Here is a 20,323-nt window from a genome sequence, read left to right as displayed (position 1 = left end):
GTACATCTCGGCATCAAGGGAGAATTGTCTGGTGGCGGTTACTGGGCACTAAACCTTTTGCCCTCTCCGTAGAGCTCCATACATCCCTATAAATTGGCAGGTTATGAGAACTTTATTTGGTCCCTGGACGTATAATGATGTCCCACTATGCAATGAGCAGTGTGGCCAGGCATCGTGGAGGTGGCACCGGACAGCCGCCCCCTTGTAGTCTCAGCGGGGTTTATCTCTGATGTCACTAGATAAGAACTTTTATTAAGGAGCAGGATAATTAAGCTGTTTGTTGGCCCCCGGATGGAGCCCCCCGGTCTGAGCTGCACTTTCCCACACGTCTCCGGAGCCTTTCGTGATGGAGAAAGAATTCTTTAAGTAAACAAAAGTATAAATCGCATCGTTTTCTCAGCAGCGCCGGACCCATTCTGTATCGGGGGTCATGGTGTTGGAGGGTAAATACACCCCAACATTGACTGACACCGGCGTTTACTGACATTCCTCTAAGTGGCCGTCACATGTCATTCAGGAGCCATATTAAAGCTGAGTCGGTAATGGTACAACGACAACTCTGGTACATTGATGGGAAGTTCGCCAAGTGGGCTGAGCCAAGATATTCTGAAGGATCTATGGTTGCTCGGTCTCTTTTGGAGACTCCAAGCATTTTCATGACAACCTATTTAGTTACTACTAGTCTTGAATGGATGACTGTAGGGAGATGAGGGGAAAGTGCGAGCTCTTGGCCTCCATGTTTAGTTAGGGTTTTTTTGACATGTGTGCTCAGAGTTGATCTTTCCTGCTCCATTCGAGGAGCAAAAAAGTGAAATCCCTTCCACCTAATGCCTCCGTCTCTGATTGGAACAGAGCTGGACGGACCCCATTGACTATAATTGGGTTCATCCACTTTCCGCCCAACTGGCCGGCTTTTGGACGGAAGAAAGAGCACTGCATGACAGCAGAGGGCAAGTGTTTGTATAAAGAGGCTGTGAGATTGGCTATGAGATTGTACACTAAGGACCGGCTTGCCTTTACATTTACCGCGTACGCTCCCAACATACATGCTAGATGTGTCTATAGGGCTCAGTTAGACATAGGACTGATATACATCAGTATACCACAAGCTTGGAGTAGAATACTAGACTACACTATTCCATCCTGTGGAGTCGGTAAGAAAGAAACTTCTGCACTAATATATACTTTTCCGCCCTCTTGTTTACATTTCCTATTAAACATGGTAGCCTATAGATGACGGATGTCACTTTACAGCGTCTGTTAAAGCGTACCTGTCACGTGCCTGATTACTTTTAGAATAAGTTGCCTTCTGTACATGAGGAATAACTCTGCTTCTAGCTTTAATGTCTTGTGTCCTTCATGTTCACCACTGTTTTGTTTTTTTTTTCCTTCAGCAGGTCCATTTTTAACTTAAAATTAAGTTTTACCTGAGCTGGTAGGTGGGAACTAGCTGCTATGTCATCTCCCATACACTGTACACAGAGGAGATCCTGCTCCTCCCGTCACTATCTAATCATATCATGGATGTTCTAGAAAAGTACTGAGCAGTGTAGATGTGATTGCAGTAGCTAAGAAGGTAAAACACCTATTAGCTGCAGCAGCATCTCTCTGCTTCCCTCTCAGCTCCTCCTCCTCATCTCCATAGACTTCTATAGGGAGCATATAATGAGGTCTATCAGGGAACTGTTTTTGTTTGGTTCTACAATGACCGTTTTTTGCAGCATTCAGATTGCTTGAAAGGTGGGAAGAGGAAAGCAGCCTGGCAATGGAGGAAGAGGAGGAAGAGGAGGAGGAGGAGGATAAAGCATTTCTCTTTGATATACATTACAGTTTGCAGAATGACTGAGCGTGTTGAGAGATGGGAGGTATACGTGGTTTCCTGCCTCCTGGTGGACACCTAGGGAATTTTTTTTGGGGGGGACATAATTGCTTTGGCCATTAGTTTGGCATCAGTTAGAGGTCGTACCAGGGATACAAGATTCCCCCTATCCACATGATGGGGGATAATTTGCTGATCAGAGGGGGCTCACTGCTGAGACCCCCACTGATGCCAAGAACGGGGGTCCCATGTCCCCTATGCTCACTGCATGGAGCACTGGCCACACAAGCGCTGACGCCCTATTCAGAGGTAGAGCAGCAAGTGCTCGGCTATTTCTGTCAGTCCTATTGGAATGAAGGGAGCTCCGATCAGTGCTGCATTCATTCTGATAAGACTCTGCAGTGATGGGCAGCAGGGGCACATGGGACCCCTGCTCTCAAGACTGGTGGGGATTTTAGTGGTGAGACCCCCCACTGATCAGGAGATGGGGGGGATAACTTGTAATGCTTTCTTCCTCCGCCTGTGCAGTAGTACACGTTTTTGCCGGTTTGATATCCTAATTACACTACTCGGCGTTAATGGCGTGTTTTATTGCGCTTGTCATTGCAGCCCACTTAAGGGGGGTATTAATCATTTATAGCAGACGAGGTTTTTAATAACTGTTATTTTCTCTCCTGCTGTCTAGACTTACTCCGGGTTATTCTGTGTGGTAATCAATCCCTACAAGAACCTCCCTATCTATTCAGAGAATATCATTGAGATGTACCGAGGGAAGAAGCGCCACGAGGTGCCACCACACATCTATGCCATATCAGAGTCTGCATACCGCTGTATGCTCCAAGGTGAGTCCATCAGTAGTTACCTAATGACCTCAGAGGGGTTTTATAGGCAGTGCTGTCGGTGCCAGGATACACCAGGGTTGGAGCGGAAGCACTGCTCTGACCCCGGTGTAGTGGCCGGCACTTGTAATTGCAGGCGCAGCTCCCATTAAAATCAATGGGACCCAGCCTGCAGTTACAAGCGGTGGCCACTACATAGGGGTCGGTATCCCAGCACTGTCTGGAAAATGCCTTTTATAGGAGTTGCAGGCTTAGAAAATCTTAACTGCTTTCGTACATGGACAACACCACTCCGGTCCATGGTTTGGGTCTGGTATTGCTGCTTGGTTTCATTGTAGTGAATGGGATTGGGCTGCAACTTTTACAGTAGGAAATCCTACTGTAAAAGCCCTAAAATAAGGCCTATCTGCATACCCTCACCCCGGCAAAGTCGCAGCGATATCTCACAGAACATAGCTGTGATATTGCTGTCACCCTGTGAAAGAGGCCTTATTGAACTTTTCTTGACACTGTTTTAGTCCTTGAAGGGGACTTGAAGATCCTATTGTTTGATCCCTAGGATAGTACACCGCATTACTTATGTAGCGCATACTTTTGACGGCGCCCTTGTTGACCCTGGGAGGCCGGGCCTAAAAGGCCGAGTTACATGGCAGACATTGAGGCATTTGTCAGGCTCCTGCTGCAATGGAATTCCTCTGGTATGTTTGTACTGCGGGATGCTGATGGGTCACAGAGCCCCCTCAATCTGTCATCTGCCTACATGCTTCACTTGCTATGGATTGTGGCATGTAAGGGGTTAAGCTGTCAGGATCTGAGGTTTCTCTTCTCCTGGCAGTTAGAGCAGGAGCCTGGCTGTCAGTCAAGCTACTGCCTTAAAGGGGTTCTGACATAAAAAAAAAACATTTTACTCACCTTGCCTGGCCAGGACCGATCGCCAGGCATGTCTCCTCCAGCCAGCATCTTTTTGTGTGGCTTGTAGAAGCAGAGTAGGAGCAGTCAAAATGACCGCTTCCTGTTCTGCTCCGTCCGTCAGCCACTTCCGAGGTGAACGGACGGGCCGCCCACAGCAAGCACGTCACAAGCAGTGCTTGCTGTGGGCGGCCCATCCGTCCTGGCTGAACTCCGAGATTCTGCGCGTGCGCAGTGGAGACGCGGTCCGTCCTGACTCCTGTCAGAGGGTACCTCTCTACTGCGCATGCGCGCGATCCCGGAGCGGTGCGGCTCGTGGAGGAAGAAGAGGAAGAGCAGCGCCTGCTGGGAGATGACCCCCCTGATGATGACGACGACTACAACAACAGGAGACAAAGTAAGTATCATGTTTTTATGCTTTAGCAGCCATTAAATCGTGGGTTCCCTGTGTCCATTAGGCAGACCAGGGAACAATGGCTGCTAAAGCCAAGTATACGATAACAAACTTTACATTACTTTCAATGGTGCCTGGGACGCAAAAAAGCTTGCCTCTTGCATTATCTTGGAGCATATTATGCCTGCAGGAGAAAACGCTCGGGTGAGAGCCCTTACTTTAGCGTATCCAATGGCAGTCCCCTCGCCGTGTCACATGTACAACCAGCCCGATGGACACACGATAGTTTAGTATCCTTCTGTAATAATCGTTCACTGCATTGGTGAGGATTGTCTACATGATGTGCATACAGGTCTTACATCAGGAAATGTGAAGGGGCACTCAAAGCTAAATGGGTACAAAGGGGGCACGATGCAAGATTCTCATGATGCAAAAGCTGCCTAGCTGGGGGTGGGCAGAAGGCGGGCAGACCCAATTATAGTCAGTGGGGTCTGTCCGCTGCTGTTCATTTCCATCCAGAGACTGAACCGTTCAGCCGTATGGATTCCCATTGCCTATTCCCCGAGCAGAATCCCTGGCACTGGTGTGGAAGCAGCTTATCGCAGGTAGAGCCGTGCGGACAAGATGGACATATACCTCTGATTAATAATCTGTTTAGACTTCTATGGCAGGCCAGGCATGTGGAAAGCAGGGTGGCTCCCCTATGGGCACCGGAACAGCATCTGTCACTTATGGAGGTGACTTTGGAAAGTTGGTACCATTATCTTGTCTTTCATTGTATAATATAGGCTTTTCTGACCTATGTATGTAGATATGTGAACACTTGTGTATAGCAGACTGATCTTTGTGGTGCCAGCTCTGTGCCCAGCATGAATGTGGGGGCAAAGGAACACCCCTTTCTGTATAATCTAATTAGATCGATGGACTCGGCAGGCAGATGGCACTAGTGAATCCCATAGCTCTGCCACTGACGGTTTCCTCTTTTCGGTCAGGGGGCCAGACCCACCCGCCACTTCCTTTTACCCCCCCCCCCCCCCCCTCCCCCTTTCAATCTCTGTTTTTGTAATGTCTGGCAAGTCTTTGGGAGTCATTGTCTTCAGAATACGAACTCTGTTAACCCTTCCACTGCTGGGCTATTGCATGGAGTACGAATTGCAAAAAGTAGAACTGAATTCTGCCCTTCTGTGTAGTTTGAAGAGCTTGTCTCCCCGAAAAGATTGTCAAGAGCAAGGGACCCTCCAAAATGAGATGGAGACAATTCCACTTCTAGAGGAACCCAGTGATCAACTGTATTCTGTGGGCGTGCCGAGCAGTGGCTGTCCAGTTCTGCTGCAGCGCCCCTACAGGAGATGTATGGTATTAGACGGTGCTCATTGAAATAAACTGGTTCTTGTTCAATTCGAGGAGGTGCTGGGCCGTCCAGAAAGGTTGCGAATGAAACCCCTTCTCCCTTCTCCCACCCTGCCTCCAAGAAGAGAGTGGGAACGAGGTTGGCAAACCTCTTCCGGTCTTAAAGGAGTAGTCTACCTTAATCCATATGGGAAGGTTGGTGACGTTTGTGAGCTCGGACCACCACTCATTCCTGGTGTAGGGGCTGCTGGTGGTCTATGAAAAACTTGAATAACATTCACATGCCTGAGCAAGGCCGGCTGCTCAATGGTCATCCAGATTCCGCATGCAGGAGCCCGGCAGTTAAATCCGGCTCTACCCCCAGCCGGCGACCCTCGTGTGCCTGCAAAATCTGTAGTGCGGATGACTGCAGACACTCGCAGTCCGACTGTAATGGAGGCCGTCCGTGTGAAGTCTGCAGCAAAACAAAGCATGCTGCGAATTCCCCACCGTCCGCTCACGGAAATCGCAATTTGTTTCTACGAGTGTGATAGGAAAAGCTGTTTCTACGTGCCTTCAATACATGCCACTTGCTGCGGATCCTCCATGCGGACGCCGGCTGTGGATTCCACAATGCCAATCCGCCTGTGTTCAGCCAGCCGATAACTTACACCTTAGGCCAGCTGCGCACAAACGGATTTTTGCGGTGGGAGTGTGCATGGAGGATCTGCATCAAATACCGCTCATGGCATGCTATGTAAACTCGCTTTTTCCGCCACACTCGTGGGACTGAATTGCCATTCCTGCGAGTGGAGGAAAAATGGCAGCACGCTCTATATTTTGGCAGACTCGGCACGGACGGCTTCCATCGAAGCCTTTTAGTTCTCGGAGAGCCTCAGATCGTGTCTGCAGCCAAGACCTGCCATATAACACGCAGCCAATCCATCTCCCAGGACATCAAGTTATGTAATCCGGAAGCGTGACCCTAATCCTCTTTTAAGGCCACCTCAAGACTGACTCTTGGCATTTAGTCTGACTAATTCCTGCTTACTTCCTCGCGTCTCATCCCCAACCGGTGCCAAGAAAGGAGCTTGCAGGAAGATGGAGTGCATGACATGCTTGTGAGTGGGGCAGAATATTGGGTACTCTTATGTGCTTTGTCTTACTAAAGGGGTTGTCTGGTTAGTGGACAACCCTCCTTTTTAATAGGACTGCCTGGGGTAAAATATTAAACAGAGATACCGCTCCGCAGCCGGCCGGATCCAGCGCTGCATCGTGCTGCAATTCCAGCATTGTTGTGACAGATGATGTCACAGGAAATCACGTGACCGCTGCAGCGGCGTCGGTGCTCGCGTGTTGAGGACCATGATGCCAGGTGGTCAGGAACGCAACGCTGTGGACTCGCTGTCATGTGACTTCCTACGACATCTGTCACAACAATCACTGGGACCACAGCGAGCCACAGCCCTGGATCCTGGCAACTGTGGAGGGGGTACGTATCTCTGTTTATCACTTTACCCAGGAAGTCCTGTTGAAAAGGAGGTTGTCTAGTAAGTGGACAGTCCCTTTAAGTGCACTTGTGTATTGTCATGCCCCATATGACACACGTGTTGTCAGACTAAGTATTCAAGTCTTCCCCTTACAGTGGTGAGTAGTTGGAGTTGATTCTTGGCTCTAACCTGATGGCCAAGTGCTGGGGATCAGTTTTATGTACTAATATGGCGACTTGACCGATTTATCAGAATTACTGTGAACAGGCCATGATTATATATTTACGACATTTCCCATAGACAGTGGAAGGGCACAGTACACAACATCCGCTCATACGTCCCTTCTGCTTGGCCATTGGACGCTCTTAGATGGCAGGACTCTTTCTCATGGAGGACGAAGAGCACAAAAATATTCACTGTCTACGATTAGGAATAAGGTGGATAATTGGAAAACCGTGAAATATTATGGACGCTCCTTGATCACCTGCCAACAGGAATGGTCCCTTGACCCATAATGTATCGGCACTATCGGATACCCTTGCATGGGTCTATCGGTGGTGGTGTTGGCCAATGATTATAGACTTCTGTATGTATGTAAACCCGTCTTTCTTCAAGAGTTATTCAATATGTTCTCTGCATGTTTGCTGTGAAGGAGGGGAGGAGGAACGGCAAGAGGAGTCGAATAAGTATTAAAAGTGAGAACCAAACATCTCTTGACACTTGGCCAACAAGCCGCTCGTAGAGAATGGAAGGGGCTCTCCAAGCATCTCCTGACATCCTCTGAGCGGGTTAAGTGATAACTTACCTCCAAGGTGCAGAAACACTCCAACTCTCTCATGTATTACTTGTCTGCTGTGGCTTTAGAGGTTTTTGTCTTTCCGTCCATAGAAACAACGGGCCGCGGACACAGTCATGCTATGTAATGGCTGTCATGGCCGTGGTGAAGTGCTCCTGTCTACTGATGGGCCGGCTGTATCATCTCACTTCTGGGTTATTGTAATGCTTCCATATGCCGAGGCTCATAGTTTTGAGTTCCTTTTTATATTTGCATTCATAATCCAGAAGTTCATCCAGCTGCGTGCGAAGACCGTCCGTGTAGCCGGAGTCCTGCAGAATAGCTCTCCTTTATACGGCCATAATGTAAAATCTAGTCTGTGGAATGAATGGTGATTAGTGGGATCTGCCTTAATATAGTTGCTGCAGTCGTCCTGGAGAGTGCCGTAACCCAAGTGGTCTATTCAAGACAGCGCCGATTTGAAAGACCTCAGTAGGCATGTGTCTGTCCTGATTTGGTTTGAAGAGGCCCTACGGATTTAGAAACATTGGGACTCGCTTGATATAAGACATTCATGACTGTTGTCGGACCATCGGCTGCTGTAGTGGAAACGCGGGCATATTATTAACCCCTTAGTACAAAAGTCTGTTTGCAGAACCCTGCACCACTGCGCCCGACGCCGCCCCCCCTTTGGGATTGGTCACTGCGCCCGATGCCGCCCCCCTTTGGGATTGGTCACTGCGCCCGACGCCGCCCCCTTTGGGATCCATAAAGCTCCCCACAGTGATGACACCTTCTCAGTCTTCCCCGCTTCTACACTCCACTTGGAAACCTGAGCCCATTCTTCCCACTGCACCCTCCTTACGCCCCGTTGTACCTCTTATCTATTTATGCACAAACACGCCTGGTGATCCCCGCCAACAGCTTTATATATGTTGCCATGTTTTTGCAGTCCTCACTGCAGTACCATGGGGTAGTTCCTGTCACACTGATTACAGTGATATGTCTATGTGGATCTGTGCTGTAGTTTGGGAGAAACGTGCATTTTATTAAATGTCCGAACACAGAAGTAGTCCTGCATATTCATGAGCTGCAGTCAGTCATTGGCGGGTGGGCTGGGTGGAGCTAGCCTGCAGCTCAGGAATATCCGGGACTACTTTAAGTATTCTTCTATGCATTAGCTACTATTGCAAGTTTCTCCAAACCTACTGCACAGATCCACACAGCAGACCTATCACTGCAATCACTGTGCCAGTCACTACTCTTGTTCTGCTCTCTGATAGGGGTGCAAAAAGATGGTGACATTAAGTGGACGGACCTGCGTGTAAATGACATGGGTTCCTTGTTGCACTTCCATGTACATCATCATCTGAGGGATGCTTGTTGTAGCAATGTGTTGGAGTCCTTGTGCGGTCTGGTGACAGCTGCGGGGACGCTCACCAGGCCTGTTTAATGGCAGCTGCCTCGCTGCAGCTTTTATGTGCCGACCTCTTAATAGAGAAGTGATTTATTGGAGTGTTTAAACACAGATCTCCCTGTTAGTATGTAATAATGGCTTTATTATGCCAGCGCGGCTGCTGCGCCGCGTCCCCGATGCTAGAGGGGGGTCTCATTCTGCACCAATCTGGGTTGATGCACGGTTTAAAGGGTCTTCTGCCTTCTATTGCTCTTGGATGCTATATTACATCTCAATGGCGAGCGGTTCTGTCTCAGGACGAAACCAAATAGCACCAAACAGACCCCATTAACTATCCCACCTATTAACAGAGGCAGTTAATAGGTGGTATAAACATGGACTAGGCAGTCTAACGATGTGCCAGATTAATCATATAGACGAGCCACTGACAAATCTTGTGCTTTGTAAATCCGTCTTAAAGGGACGATCACCGAAAATGTGGTATTAATTAAAATCCGCTAAAAACAGATTTAGGAAAGGGTTTATTTTCAGATTTTTTAAAATTTTTATTCTGTTGCCTGTACAGGACTATGGGGGCGGACATCTTTCCTGAGCTACCGTTAACAGCATTTAGAGATTTGCTTTACAGCAGCTTCATGGGATACTCACACAACGGACAGGAGGGACCTATTGACGTGTATGGAGACTGTTGTAGATACAGGGGTGATTTTGCGGTAAGGGGAGTAAACAGGCAGTCGTTCATAGATGAACTGCCTGTTTACATAGCAATCATAATTTGTCCTGTTTTCTGCATGCACGCTTTTACACTGATTGGGGGGATCTGAACGACTTGTTGACTCGTGTAAAAGGGCCCTTAGTGAGATGATTATTGTAAAGCTCTCCCTACAGATTAGGAAGTATCAGCCTCTCTGCTCAGTGTGAGAAATTCAGGATTTTGGGATTTTTTTTTTTTTTTTTTAAATTAAATGCAAATTGGTTAAACTCACCAAAAATGTGATTTATGTAATCCTTTCCTGATGACCCATTCCCGTTACATACTAGGATCGGTACAAACCATGCAATATGGAGATTTGCTGAGTTGCATCCAATATTACACTTCAGAGCTGCGCTCGCTGTTCTGCTGGTGGAGGCACTCTGTGCGTTACATCACATAACTTCAGTTACGGCCTGGATTTTACTCCAGAATTGCATTCATAATTTTTTTCAGACTTGAGAGCCTAAATTTCCTAGAATCCCCTGCTTGTCCGACAATCTAATGTATGAGAAACCTGGCAGCAGGAAATGGGTGCTGGGAAGTCCTGAAAAATCATGGTCTACCCATTGAATACCAGTCGGCCCTCATCAGCCGGTGATAATGGAGCAGCAGACTGCATTCTACAGCAGAGCAAATGAAATGGACTGTAGATGGTGCTAATCTGAATTTAACCCAATGAGGACCAAGCATCGTACACTTACAGTGCTTGGTCCTGGGCTTTAATCCCGGCAGATGGATAAATACGGCAGGGATTAAAGCTCCTGCAATGTAGCAGGAGCAGGTCGAGTCCTTGGCTGTAAATCACACCCAAGGACCCACAGAGAGGGCAGAAGCTGTTTTGAACAGCTTCTGCTGTCTCTTGCAGACTACATAGCACTCCTTGATCACTATGTGTAGTAAAGAGCGAAAGCGCCACTTCCACTATTCAACCCTGCGATCAAGTGGTCGCCAGGTGCCCTTGCCACAGCAGAGCTGCAGGGTCTTAGCAGACCCAGATCAGCCCTGTTAGGCCAGCCTCGCACAACCGGATTTGTATTGATGACTAGCGTCTGCAGTAAGGATAATGCAGGTACGCGGGCTCGCTGGCCGCGGTTAGGGCCAGATTCTGCTGCAGGTTCACTCATATGGAATCCGGCCTGGCCTTAATGACTACTGTCACTACAGGGGAGGTTTTCCCCTGTAACTTGGGCTCCTATGGATGCCCCAGCTAAAGTAAAAGTGTGAAGTGGGGGGGAGGACTTATATGATGTCACGGGTAACATTGATTTAAAAAAAAAAAAAAAAAGTTACAAAAACAAGTAGTAAAAAAAAACCTAAAACAGAAAATAAATATTATGTATATAAAAAAATATAAACAAAACCCACTGTGGATGCCAACCAAAATAGCTTCCATACGTGCCCTGTAATCCGAGACTATGCAAATTACGTATCCAAATGTCCAAAACAAAGTGAGGAACCTGTTCCTGTACTTTATTGTAGTGCCCTTGGGCCACCACACGCTTCTCCCAACTCTTCTGCCACTGTCAGTGGCAGTGCTGAAACGCCTCTTTTGAGATGGTCCGTCACATTCTGCAGGACGTTTTCTCTGGACTGAAATCTGGTGCCTTTCAGGGGAAAAGCCAGAAGTCCCATGCGGCCGCGGGGAGAGAAGGGAGCCTGATGAAGCCCAGGTGTGTTATGTTGGGCCAGGGAACTCAAATGTGAAGATTGGGGCGTGCGCACTATTTTGATGGAGTTGGTATTTGCCCGCTGCCCACAGGTCCGGCTGTTTGTGTCTCACAGCGTTACGAAGGCCTCGCAGAACGTCTTGGTAGTACTCCTTGGTGATGGTTGTGCCGTGTGCTGCGTACTCCTGATGAACCACACCATCGGAGTCAGACGATGGTCGGCATGACTTTGTCATTACTGTGAACCTGCCTCGCTTTTTTTGGCCTCGGGGATGTTGGATGCTTCCATTGTGATGACTGTAACTTGGTTTCTGGGTCGTCCCCATGAACCCAGAACTCGCTGGTGATCACTGTGTGGAGGAATTCGGGATTCCCGTTCAGTCTGCAGCATGTTCAGTGCGATCTCCAAACGGAGTTGCTTCTGCTCGATCGTTAGCATCTTTGGCACGAACTTCGCTGAGCTTCTCCTAAAGCCCAAATCCTCAGTCAACATGGAATGAACGGATCCAGTGCTGATGATCGCCTCGTCTGCAAGTTCTCCCAAGGTGATTCGACGATCCCGCATCACCGGGGTCCTCACTTGGTCAATGACCATCTCATTTCTGGATGTTTAGGGCTGACCAGAACGTGCTTCACTCTCCACTGGTGTGCGCCCATCTGTGAAGCAGTTGTACCCCTCCGTAATCTGTGTGGTGCTTCATCCCCAAAGGCCTTTTAAATCTTGCTGATCGTTTCCACTTGGGAATCGCCAAGATTTACACAAAATTTTAATGCTGCAGTGTTCAAGTTTTACTGTCATTTTGTCAAAATCCTCATCCATCGTCTGTCTGACCGCGTCTGCAGTTAGGAAAAAAATCCAAGCATGGGCATTGGGGTCGCCTAAATATGTGGACCAAACCCCTCCCCCCCCCCCCCCCCCCTTCCCCAGCTTCATTTGTCTACACACAAAAAATTAAGGTTGGACACTTTTTGATCACACTGTGTGTGTTTGTGTATAAATACTAACAACCACTTGTCCTTCCCTGAGTAAGTTACATGCTCCGCCCCTAATCACATGATGGTGATGTCGTCACAGGTCCTGTGCAGTTCACGGACGCTGTGTGGCACGTGACAGGGCACGTAGCAGAGCTGTGTGGCACGTGACAGGGCACGTAGCAGAGCTGTGTGGCACGTGACAGGGCACGTAGCAGAGCTGTGTGGCGCACTGTGCCACTGGAAATTCTGGTATTGTAATTTCCTAATAGCATGTATATATTTGTGTGTTTTTATGGTAGGGTGGGTAGGTATATATTTTTTACCCCTTATTAAACTCAATGGAAACAAAAAAAATAAAAATAAAAAAAAATCTGTGAAAAAAAGATATAAAAAATAGCATTATGTCATTGAATAAAAATGCATCAAAAATTATTTTGGTATTTAAAGAAAAAACCTTAGGGCGTCCTGGTCCTTAAAGAGTTAAAGTTCTAGGTTTGAGGATGAAAGTAGTTTTGGCGGCGGTAGCTGAAGTCGTGGAGTCTCTGCCTTACTTACCATCTAGTGGTTCCTACACGGATACACTTGTATGTTCTATGAGTCGCGGAGGATAACGCCCGGTCACGTTGAGGTTACGCCCCCACCCCTCCCCCCCTTCCTCGCCTGCGCTGGAGTCACATCAGTGGTTTCTGTATATTTTTGTTGACCCGTGCTTGTATTATTGTTGAACTCTTCAACTGCCATCCAGATCTAATGCTTATGTTGGACCTTAGTATTTCCCCATTGTTACCCCATTCCTGAATTTCTTGTTGATGCCATGTTGTCGCCCTACAATAGCCAAACCCCCTTCTGTCAACAGATGTCTCACATAACCTGGACCTCCACTTTCCCAGAGTCCTGACGGGCAAACTTGCCCACTATAACCGTATTGCATCCATAGGGGCTGGTACCAGCTCTTCTAGCGCTCTGCGATCCTATGGCAATGTTCTGCTGCCTGACCAATAACGATATTTGGGATAGAGCAGGGATGTGGAGCGCCGGGGGCAGCCAAGTGCATGGAAATCTCTATTCCAGACCACAAGTTTTAAAACCTTTAAATGTGAATCTGGAAACCTGTCTCTACTAAGGATTGGGCTCAGTCCCATAGTTCAGTTCTATTAACGGCTTCTACCTGCACGGACGACAGAAGAACGGGCTGCAGCCAGCTGGATTATGTCTACCCTGCCTCGCTTCCCGGGGCGAGGGGCTCCCTGGGCGAGTGGCTCCCTGGGCGGGCTTCCCTGGGGCGGGCAAGCGGGCTTCCCTGGGTCGAGTGGCTCCCTGGGCGGGCTTCCCTGGGTCGAGTGGCTCCCTGGGCGGGCTTCCCTGGGTCGAGTGGCTCCCTGGGCGGGCTTCCCTGGGGCGAGTGGCTCCCTGGGCGGGCTTCCCTGGGGCGAGTGGCTCCCTGGGCGGGCTTCCCTGGGGCGAGTGGCTCCCTGGGCGGGCTTCCCTGGGGCGAGTGGCTCCCTGGGCGGGCTTCCCTGGGGCGAGGGGCTCCCTGGGCGGGCTTCCCTGGGGCGAGGGGCTCCCTGGGCGGGCTTCCCTGGGGCGAGGGGCTCCCTGGGCGGGCTTCCCTGGGGCGAGGGGCTCCCTGGGCGGGCTTCCCTGGGGCGAGGGGCTCCCTGGGCGGGCTTCCCTGGGGCGAGGGGCGCCCTGGGCGGGCTTCCCTGGGGCGAGGGGCGCCCTGGGCGGGCTTCCCTGGGGCGAGGGGCGCCCTGGGCGGGCTTCCCTGGGGCGAGGGGCGCCCTGGGCGGGCATTTGTACTTTTTGTTCTCAGCAATTTTACAAATTAGAGGCTTAGTGATATTCAGAGATGGGACGGCTCCTTCTGGTATTTTCGTCAGGCCTAGCAGTGGCTATACAAGTGTGATGGTTTGTGTTGGTAGGCTGGTGGGGTAGGTTGTTGCCCATTAGTCGCCCTACTGTCTGTGAGCACTGCAACCCCTTTTCCCTGTGGGGGCCATGTGTAGCGTGGCGGTCACACAGCGGGGGGCCGTGCGTAGCGTGGCGGTCACACAGCGGGGCAGTGACAGTGGAGGGGCGACGTGTAGCATGGTGATGAAACAGTGGAGGGTTACTTGCAGTGAGGGTGAGGATGATGTGTAGCATGGCGGTCGTGGAGGTCGCACAGTGGGGGGGGGGGGGACGTGTAGCGTGGCGTCGTGCAATAGGTGCAACGTGTAGTGCGACTTGTGTGGTAACTGATGGTACACGGCAGTGAGGCGCGCTCTTCCCGCACTCTTCTGTATGGAATGTGGTGATTTCACATAAGTGGTGTTCATAAGTAGTAGCGCCCGCTTCTAATAAAGAAGCAGCTGCAGCCTCACTGCCCGGGCATTCAGGGATGGCACAGCTGCCCACATCAGTCTTCTCGGGAACAGATGCCAGGTTACAGCGTCCGTCCCGTTGTCTCCCTGCATGTCGGGAACGGATGAGTAAAGAACACATAGTAATGGGCGCTCCTGATGTGCGCATAGTCTGGGAAAGGACTAATGCCAGGACGGCACTCTTGGCATACGTTAGGGTGGTGGAATTTGGCACCCTTTTGCCTGTACTGTGATTTGTTATCCGGTGTTGTGTGAGCTGAAATATGTATCGGATGTGGTTAATAAGACCACCTGCCACCATCCTATGGTCGACTGCCCTTTAAAAGGGGCATTTACGGTGGAGACCAGTGGGGCTGGCATCACCACTCCCACAGGCGCCCCCTAGTCTGGGCTAAAGGGTAATTCTGGTGGTTGGTTATCATTACTAGGCAGATGTAGCTGGGTCCCAGCGGGGAGGGGAGAGGGGGTGTAAGTCTGTAATGTCTGCCATCTTGGTGGTCACCTACAGCTTATTTGCTGGGGGCGAAGCGCTTGCCATGTCCCTATATTTGCAGGGCATTTCCTGCCCGTTCTCCTCTGACCGGCCGTATTAGTAATAAGATAAATGAGCTACTTGTTCTCCTTGGCGTTGGCAGCTTGGCTGTGAGTGCGGGGATATACAGTAGTGGTGACATCACAGACGATGGAGATTAATGGCCGTATAAACAGTCCTCGGCTGTCTGTTAATAGTGTGGTGATGATAATGTGCGCTTAACATCCGCCATTCATCATACTAATCGTGGCATTAGCTCAACAGACGTCCAACATGGCTTACATGCCACCGCCTGGCCCGGGTTATGTCCGCAGTCTGGAGGGGCAGCCATGACGCTACAACCTCCTCTGACTTGGGATCTGGCAGCCAATCTCCTCTGGAAACTTTCTTACAGCCCTTTTATTTTGATAAGCCATTTCTATGCATTTTGTCAACGATATATAGGGTATCGTCACCTATGTAACTGACCTCAGTACAGATATGCACATATTGAGACCTCGGAGCTTTGTGGCGATGCACCTCAATGTTGTCAGGAAGGCTTGTAGGAGCCACGAAATGGTGCTTTTAGTAGCTTTCCCTCCCACGTCTAGTTCCTGGTGGTCTTGTCTGGCATTCTTCATCCGTCTAGTTCCTGGAGGACTCTTCTTGCATTCTTCTGTCGGGCTTACCTGCAAGATATGCAAATAAGGAAGATGGAACGATACCTCCGCAGCGCCACCTATTGGATGGCAGTATTCCCTCAACTCAATGTCCAACCCTTTATACAGGTTATAAAATAATTGGGAATTGAAAACCAAACCAGAATCCATACACAGGCAGCTGTTTCAGGGTGTTTGCCCCTTTTCAATTTCCAATCATTAAGAGCTTTAAATGGTCGGACATTGACTTACAGGAATGCTGCCTTCCAATAGGTGGCGCTACAGAGTTATTGTTCCATCTGCCTTATTTGCATATTTCCCAGAGGAGCATGGATGGCCTTAGTCTCCTCACTCACCTCCTAGGTGCTCTCCCTAAGGATTGATGATATCCCTTCTGCAATTACACACAATTACAATCCAGCGGTGTGAGCTCAGCCTTAGCGTGTCTGCAGTACATGAGATGATGTACAATGTATCAAGCTTAAGCTCTCGATTATATACTCTGTAGTGATCTGATGTACTTTGTTACAACTCTTAAACCTTTTTAGGCATATTTGCAGGGAACGTTTTTAGATTCATAGAATAGAAACCTTTCTCGGGACTCCTACGGATGGAGAGTTCGTTACAATGTATCAGCACTCCGTCTGTATCAGGGTGATGTGATGACATCAAGGATGTTTGCGTTTACTAAAAAGAACGTGGTGAAGAACTGAAATAAGTTGTATCGCTGGAAACTCATGTAAAAGCTTCATTCACATAAAGTTTGCGTTAAACTGGGATGCAGAATTCTCACTTTTCTTTTTTTTTTCTTCTACTTTTGTCTTTCAGATCGCGAGGACCAATCAATACTTTGCACGTAAGTAAATACCAGAGACCGGTGTTTGTGCCGGGGTTTCTGTCCTATCAGGACGCAGCTTATATGAGACACCTGGGCACTTCAAGGGTTCTTCAGAAGGTGCGGTGGAGCGAAGCAACCATTTCCATCACATGTACAGTCATTTCTGCGACAAATAGGAAGGTTATGATGCTTTATACTCTCCAAGTCCCGCCACCCTTCGATATATCCCTTTTTGAAGTTGGTGCGTGGCACAAAAATCTCCATGGACTTCTATAGTCTTATAGACTTATATAGTCCTATTTTTGTGCTGTGTGACAACTTCAGACAAGGACCCTGCTGGATGTTGGGAGCAGGGGACTATAAAAAGTAGACCCCCCACCCCCACCCCGCTCCGTCACCTTCCCTAGCACCGCCATAACTGTTTATAGTGCTGTGGGGATGTGATGGGTTCCCTTTAGACTAAATGTCTGAACCTGCTCATACACATCAGGTTCCCAGTTAGTGAGACAGATGTGACCACAGTGTCTATTCCATGTCCTGATTGGCGGAGTTGAACTTTTTAATTCTGCCTGTCTTGAAGCGCCAATCAGTGTGGCCTTTTTATTGGATACACAACTATTTCAGCCTCTGCAAGATGCCCCAACAGAAAAGGACCTTTTTTGGTGACGGGTTCCCTTTAAGAAGCTGCCCTACTGATCCACAAGAATGCTGTACATACCCGGCACCGCTCTCCTCCATCTTGTATTTTCTATTGGGGCACTGAATTATTTCTGTAGCTCTCATTCACTTCAAACCGCGTTGGGTTGAGGCACTCGGTTGTTTCCAACAGCTGGCCGGAAACGGAGGGCCAGGCTTTCCCATTTCAGCCATAAGAAGCCATGATGGGAGCACCCCTTGGATGCAGCAAACGCTCTGGGCTTTTCATCCGTAAGGGCTGATTCGTACAAACTCTGGTTTGGTCTGTTGAGTCTACAACAGACTAGACTCTGAACAGCACACAGACCCATAGTAGACAATTCTTACTAATCTGCCTTTTCACACATGGTTACCACGAAAAAGAAATGCAGTGTCCTGCAAACCCATTGAAGTGAATGAGAATGCAAAAAACTTGCATGATGCATTCTGTGTTCTTTCCGTATTTTTTGGATGTCTTAATACACAAAAACCCACAGGCCCAATTTTTTTCTCTGTGAAAAATGGATGCAATACAAAAGTAAAAGGAGCGACAGAACTGCTCCCAGCTGAGGTAAGTCGGAGCCAGCAGATCTTGGTTACTTATTACAATAACCTCCAGAATGCGAGTCCAATTGTGAATGTCTTGGCCGGCAGCTGCCTCTTCTCTCTGCGGGCAGATGGTCCGTTACGAGGACTGGCGCAAAGGTTACGATAACAGAATTTGCTGATCGTGCCACATTTGGGGAGGTTCATGAAACAAATGGCAAAAAATCCCTCTCTGTTGCTCGTAACCAATTGCAGCCCAGCTTTCACTTCTTCTAATGCTCCTTGAAGGGTTGTGCTGGGCAACAATGCGTGATTCTTCTAGAGTGCTCATGTGCCTATAGTGTTATACTGTACGTCATTCTACTCCGGTCATATCCTGCGTCCGGGCTAGTTCGGGGGCTGTACGCTCCGCTTTAGAAGAGCTCCAGTAGGGTGTTGGACACGAGACTGTTGGTACAAGGTTGGTGGCTTTCATGGGGCAGGAAACAGAATTCTGAGTGCAGCTCTGCCTGCTGGGGCCATAGAATAGCACAAGATGAGCAAAGTATTCATAGTTGTCCAAGATTATACACTACATTGTTCTAGAATCTAACACCAAGGAGTAAACGGGTGGCGGAATATAGAATTTTCCAGGTTTAGACCTTTATAGGAACGAATATAAACTTCTAGCAATCTTTGTTTAGACTTCTGCTTTTGGCTCCCAATATCCTAAAGCTCATTAACTTTGCTATCTGATAGTCCCATGGTGTTTAAACTTGTATATTACCATTCGAACAGATGAACATGGTACCTTCTGGCGATTGGAAATGGCGCACAAGGATGTACCAGACTTGTGGAAGGCCACAACTTTTTATGATGTGATAGACAATTACTTTTTTTTATTTGTATTCCTATGATGTCAAGAAACGAGGCAGGTAGGCTTTGAATGGAGGGTGTAAAATAGATCTACATTTACTCTTCAATTAACCCAATTGATGTAAATTGGCCTACGAGAAGCTTCTAAGCACATTACATAATTTTCTGGAACGGCAGTGTTATCTTGGTGTATGTAAAGGTCTGAAATTTTGACGTACACTATCCTATGAAAAAGTACCCGGACACCTGCGCAGGTATCAAAAATTGTATTTATTTCCATATGTTACTATATAGTAGGACTCCTTTGGCCCTAATGGCCCTTTGGCCCTTTAAACTAGAACAGTATGGGAAGGGAAGTGAAAAGCCAAGTAAAAATATACAGCTAAATAATGCATTTGAGACCCTCACTATTAGAAGTGGAAAGACAGAACAAAGACAAAAAATTCAGAAGGCAAGTAGAGGAACAAGAGACACCGATCAAACTAAAATGTTTTTACACAAATGCACAGAGCATGGGAAACAAACAAGGAGAATTGGAGCTCCGAACACAGGAAGAGAAATAGGATGTCATAGGCATCACGGAAACTTGGTGGGATGATACACGATTGGAATAGAAGGCTTGAAGGATACAACTTATTTATAAGAAACAGACCAAAAAAAAGGGGAGGAGGTGTTGCGTTGTATGTTAGGAAAACATTAATCTCCACAGAGATTCAAGCTTCAGAACATGGGAGTTCTGTAGAAACTGTTTGGGTAAGAATACAAAGAGAGCACAACAGAAAGGACACCATTGTAGGCATTTACTATAGGCCGCCTGGACAAGCAGAACATATGGATGAACTCTTTCTACATCAGATGGCCAAGCTCTTAAACGAGCATGATATAGTGATTATGGGAGATTTTACCTATCCAGACATTTGTTGGGAATCTCTCTCAGTTAAAAGTAATGGATCCAACAAATTCTTATCCGCTCTTGCTGACAACTTTATCTTCCAAAAGGTTGAAGAGAAAACAAGGGGATCTGCTATCTTGGACCTACTTCTTACAAACAGGGAGGAAATGGTTGAGGAAGTAAGAGTGGCTGGGACCTTAGGAGGCAGTGATCATGATATCCTTAAATTTTGGATAAAAAGGGGGGAAGACCTGAGAAAACTCAGACCTCAAGGTTGGATTTCAGAAAGGCAGATTTCAATGAACTCGGAAAGAGGATAGGAAGAATCCAATGGCTGGATGTTCTTAAGGACACAAATGTCTAAGAAGGTTGGGAAATATTGCAAAATGAGATTCTCAAAACACAATTGTTAACAATCCCTAAAAGAAGAGAGAATGGGAAGCATTTAAAGAAACCAGGATGGATGAGCACAGAACTTACATACATGTTAAAAATGAAGAAAAATATGTTTATCAAATGGAAAGAGGGGGAAATATCTAAAGAATATAATGGGGTCTGCAGAAACTGTAGGGCAAGTGTCAGAAAAGCTAAAGCTGATAATGAATTGAGGCTTGCA

The 20,323-nt window shown here is 48.1% G+C and overlaps 1 protein-coding gene across 2 annotated transcripts in view; it reads left to right on the top strand.

Annotated features, from left to right (window-relative positions):
- Window positions 1–20,323, top strand: part of MYH10 (myosin heavy chain 10) — a 94,993-nt gene that overhangs the window by 27,215 nt on the left and 47,455 nt on the right. For both annotated transcript variants that reach the window (XM_066586558.1, XM_066586557.1), the window contains exons 3-4: window positions 2,505–2,661; window positions 16,730–16,757. In XM_066586558.1, coding sequence (XP_066442655.1) covers window positions 2,505–2,661; window positions 16,730–16,757 — 185 coding nt within the window. The remainder of the gene's footprint in view (window positions 1–2,504; window positions 2,662–16,729; window positions 16,758–20,323) is intronic.

The sequence above is a fragment of the Eleutherodactylus coqui genome, chromosome 13 (genome assembly GCF_035609145.1).
Source record: "Eleutherodactylus coqui strain aEleCoq1 chromosome 13, aEleCoq1.hap1, whole genome shotgun sequence".
NCBI classification, from domain to species: Eukaryota; Metazoa; Chordata; class Amphibia; order Anura; family Eleutherodactylidae; genus Eleutherodactylus; species Eleutherodactylus coqui.
This window is presented reverse-complemented; position numbering and strand designations above follow the sequence as displayed.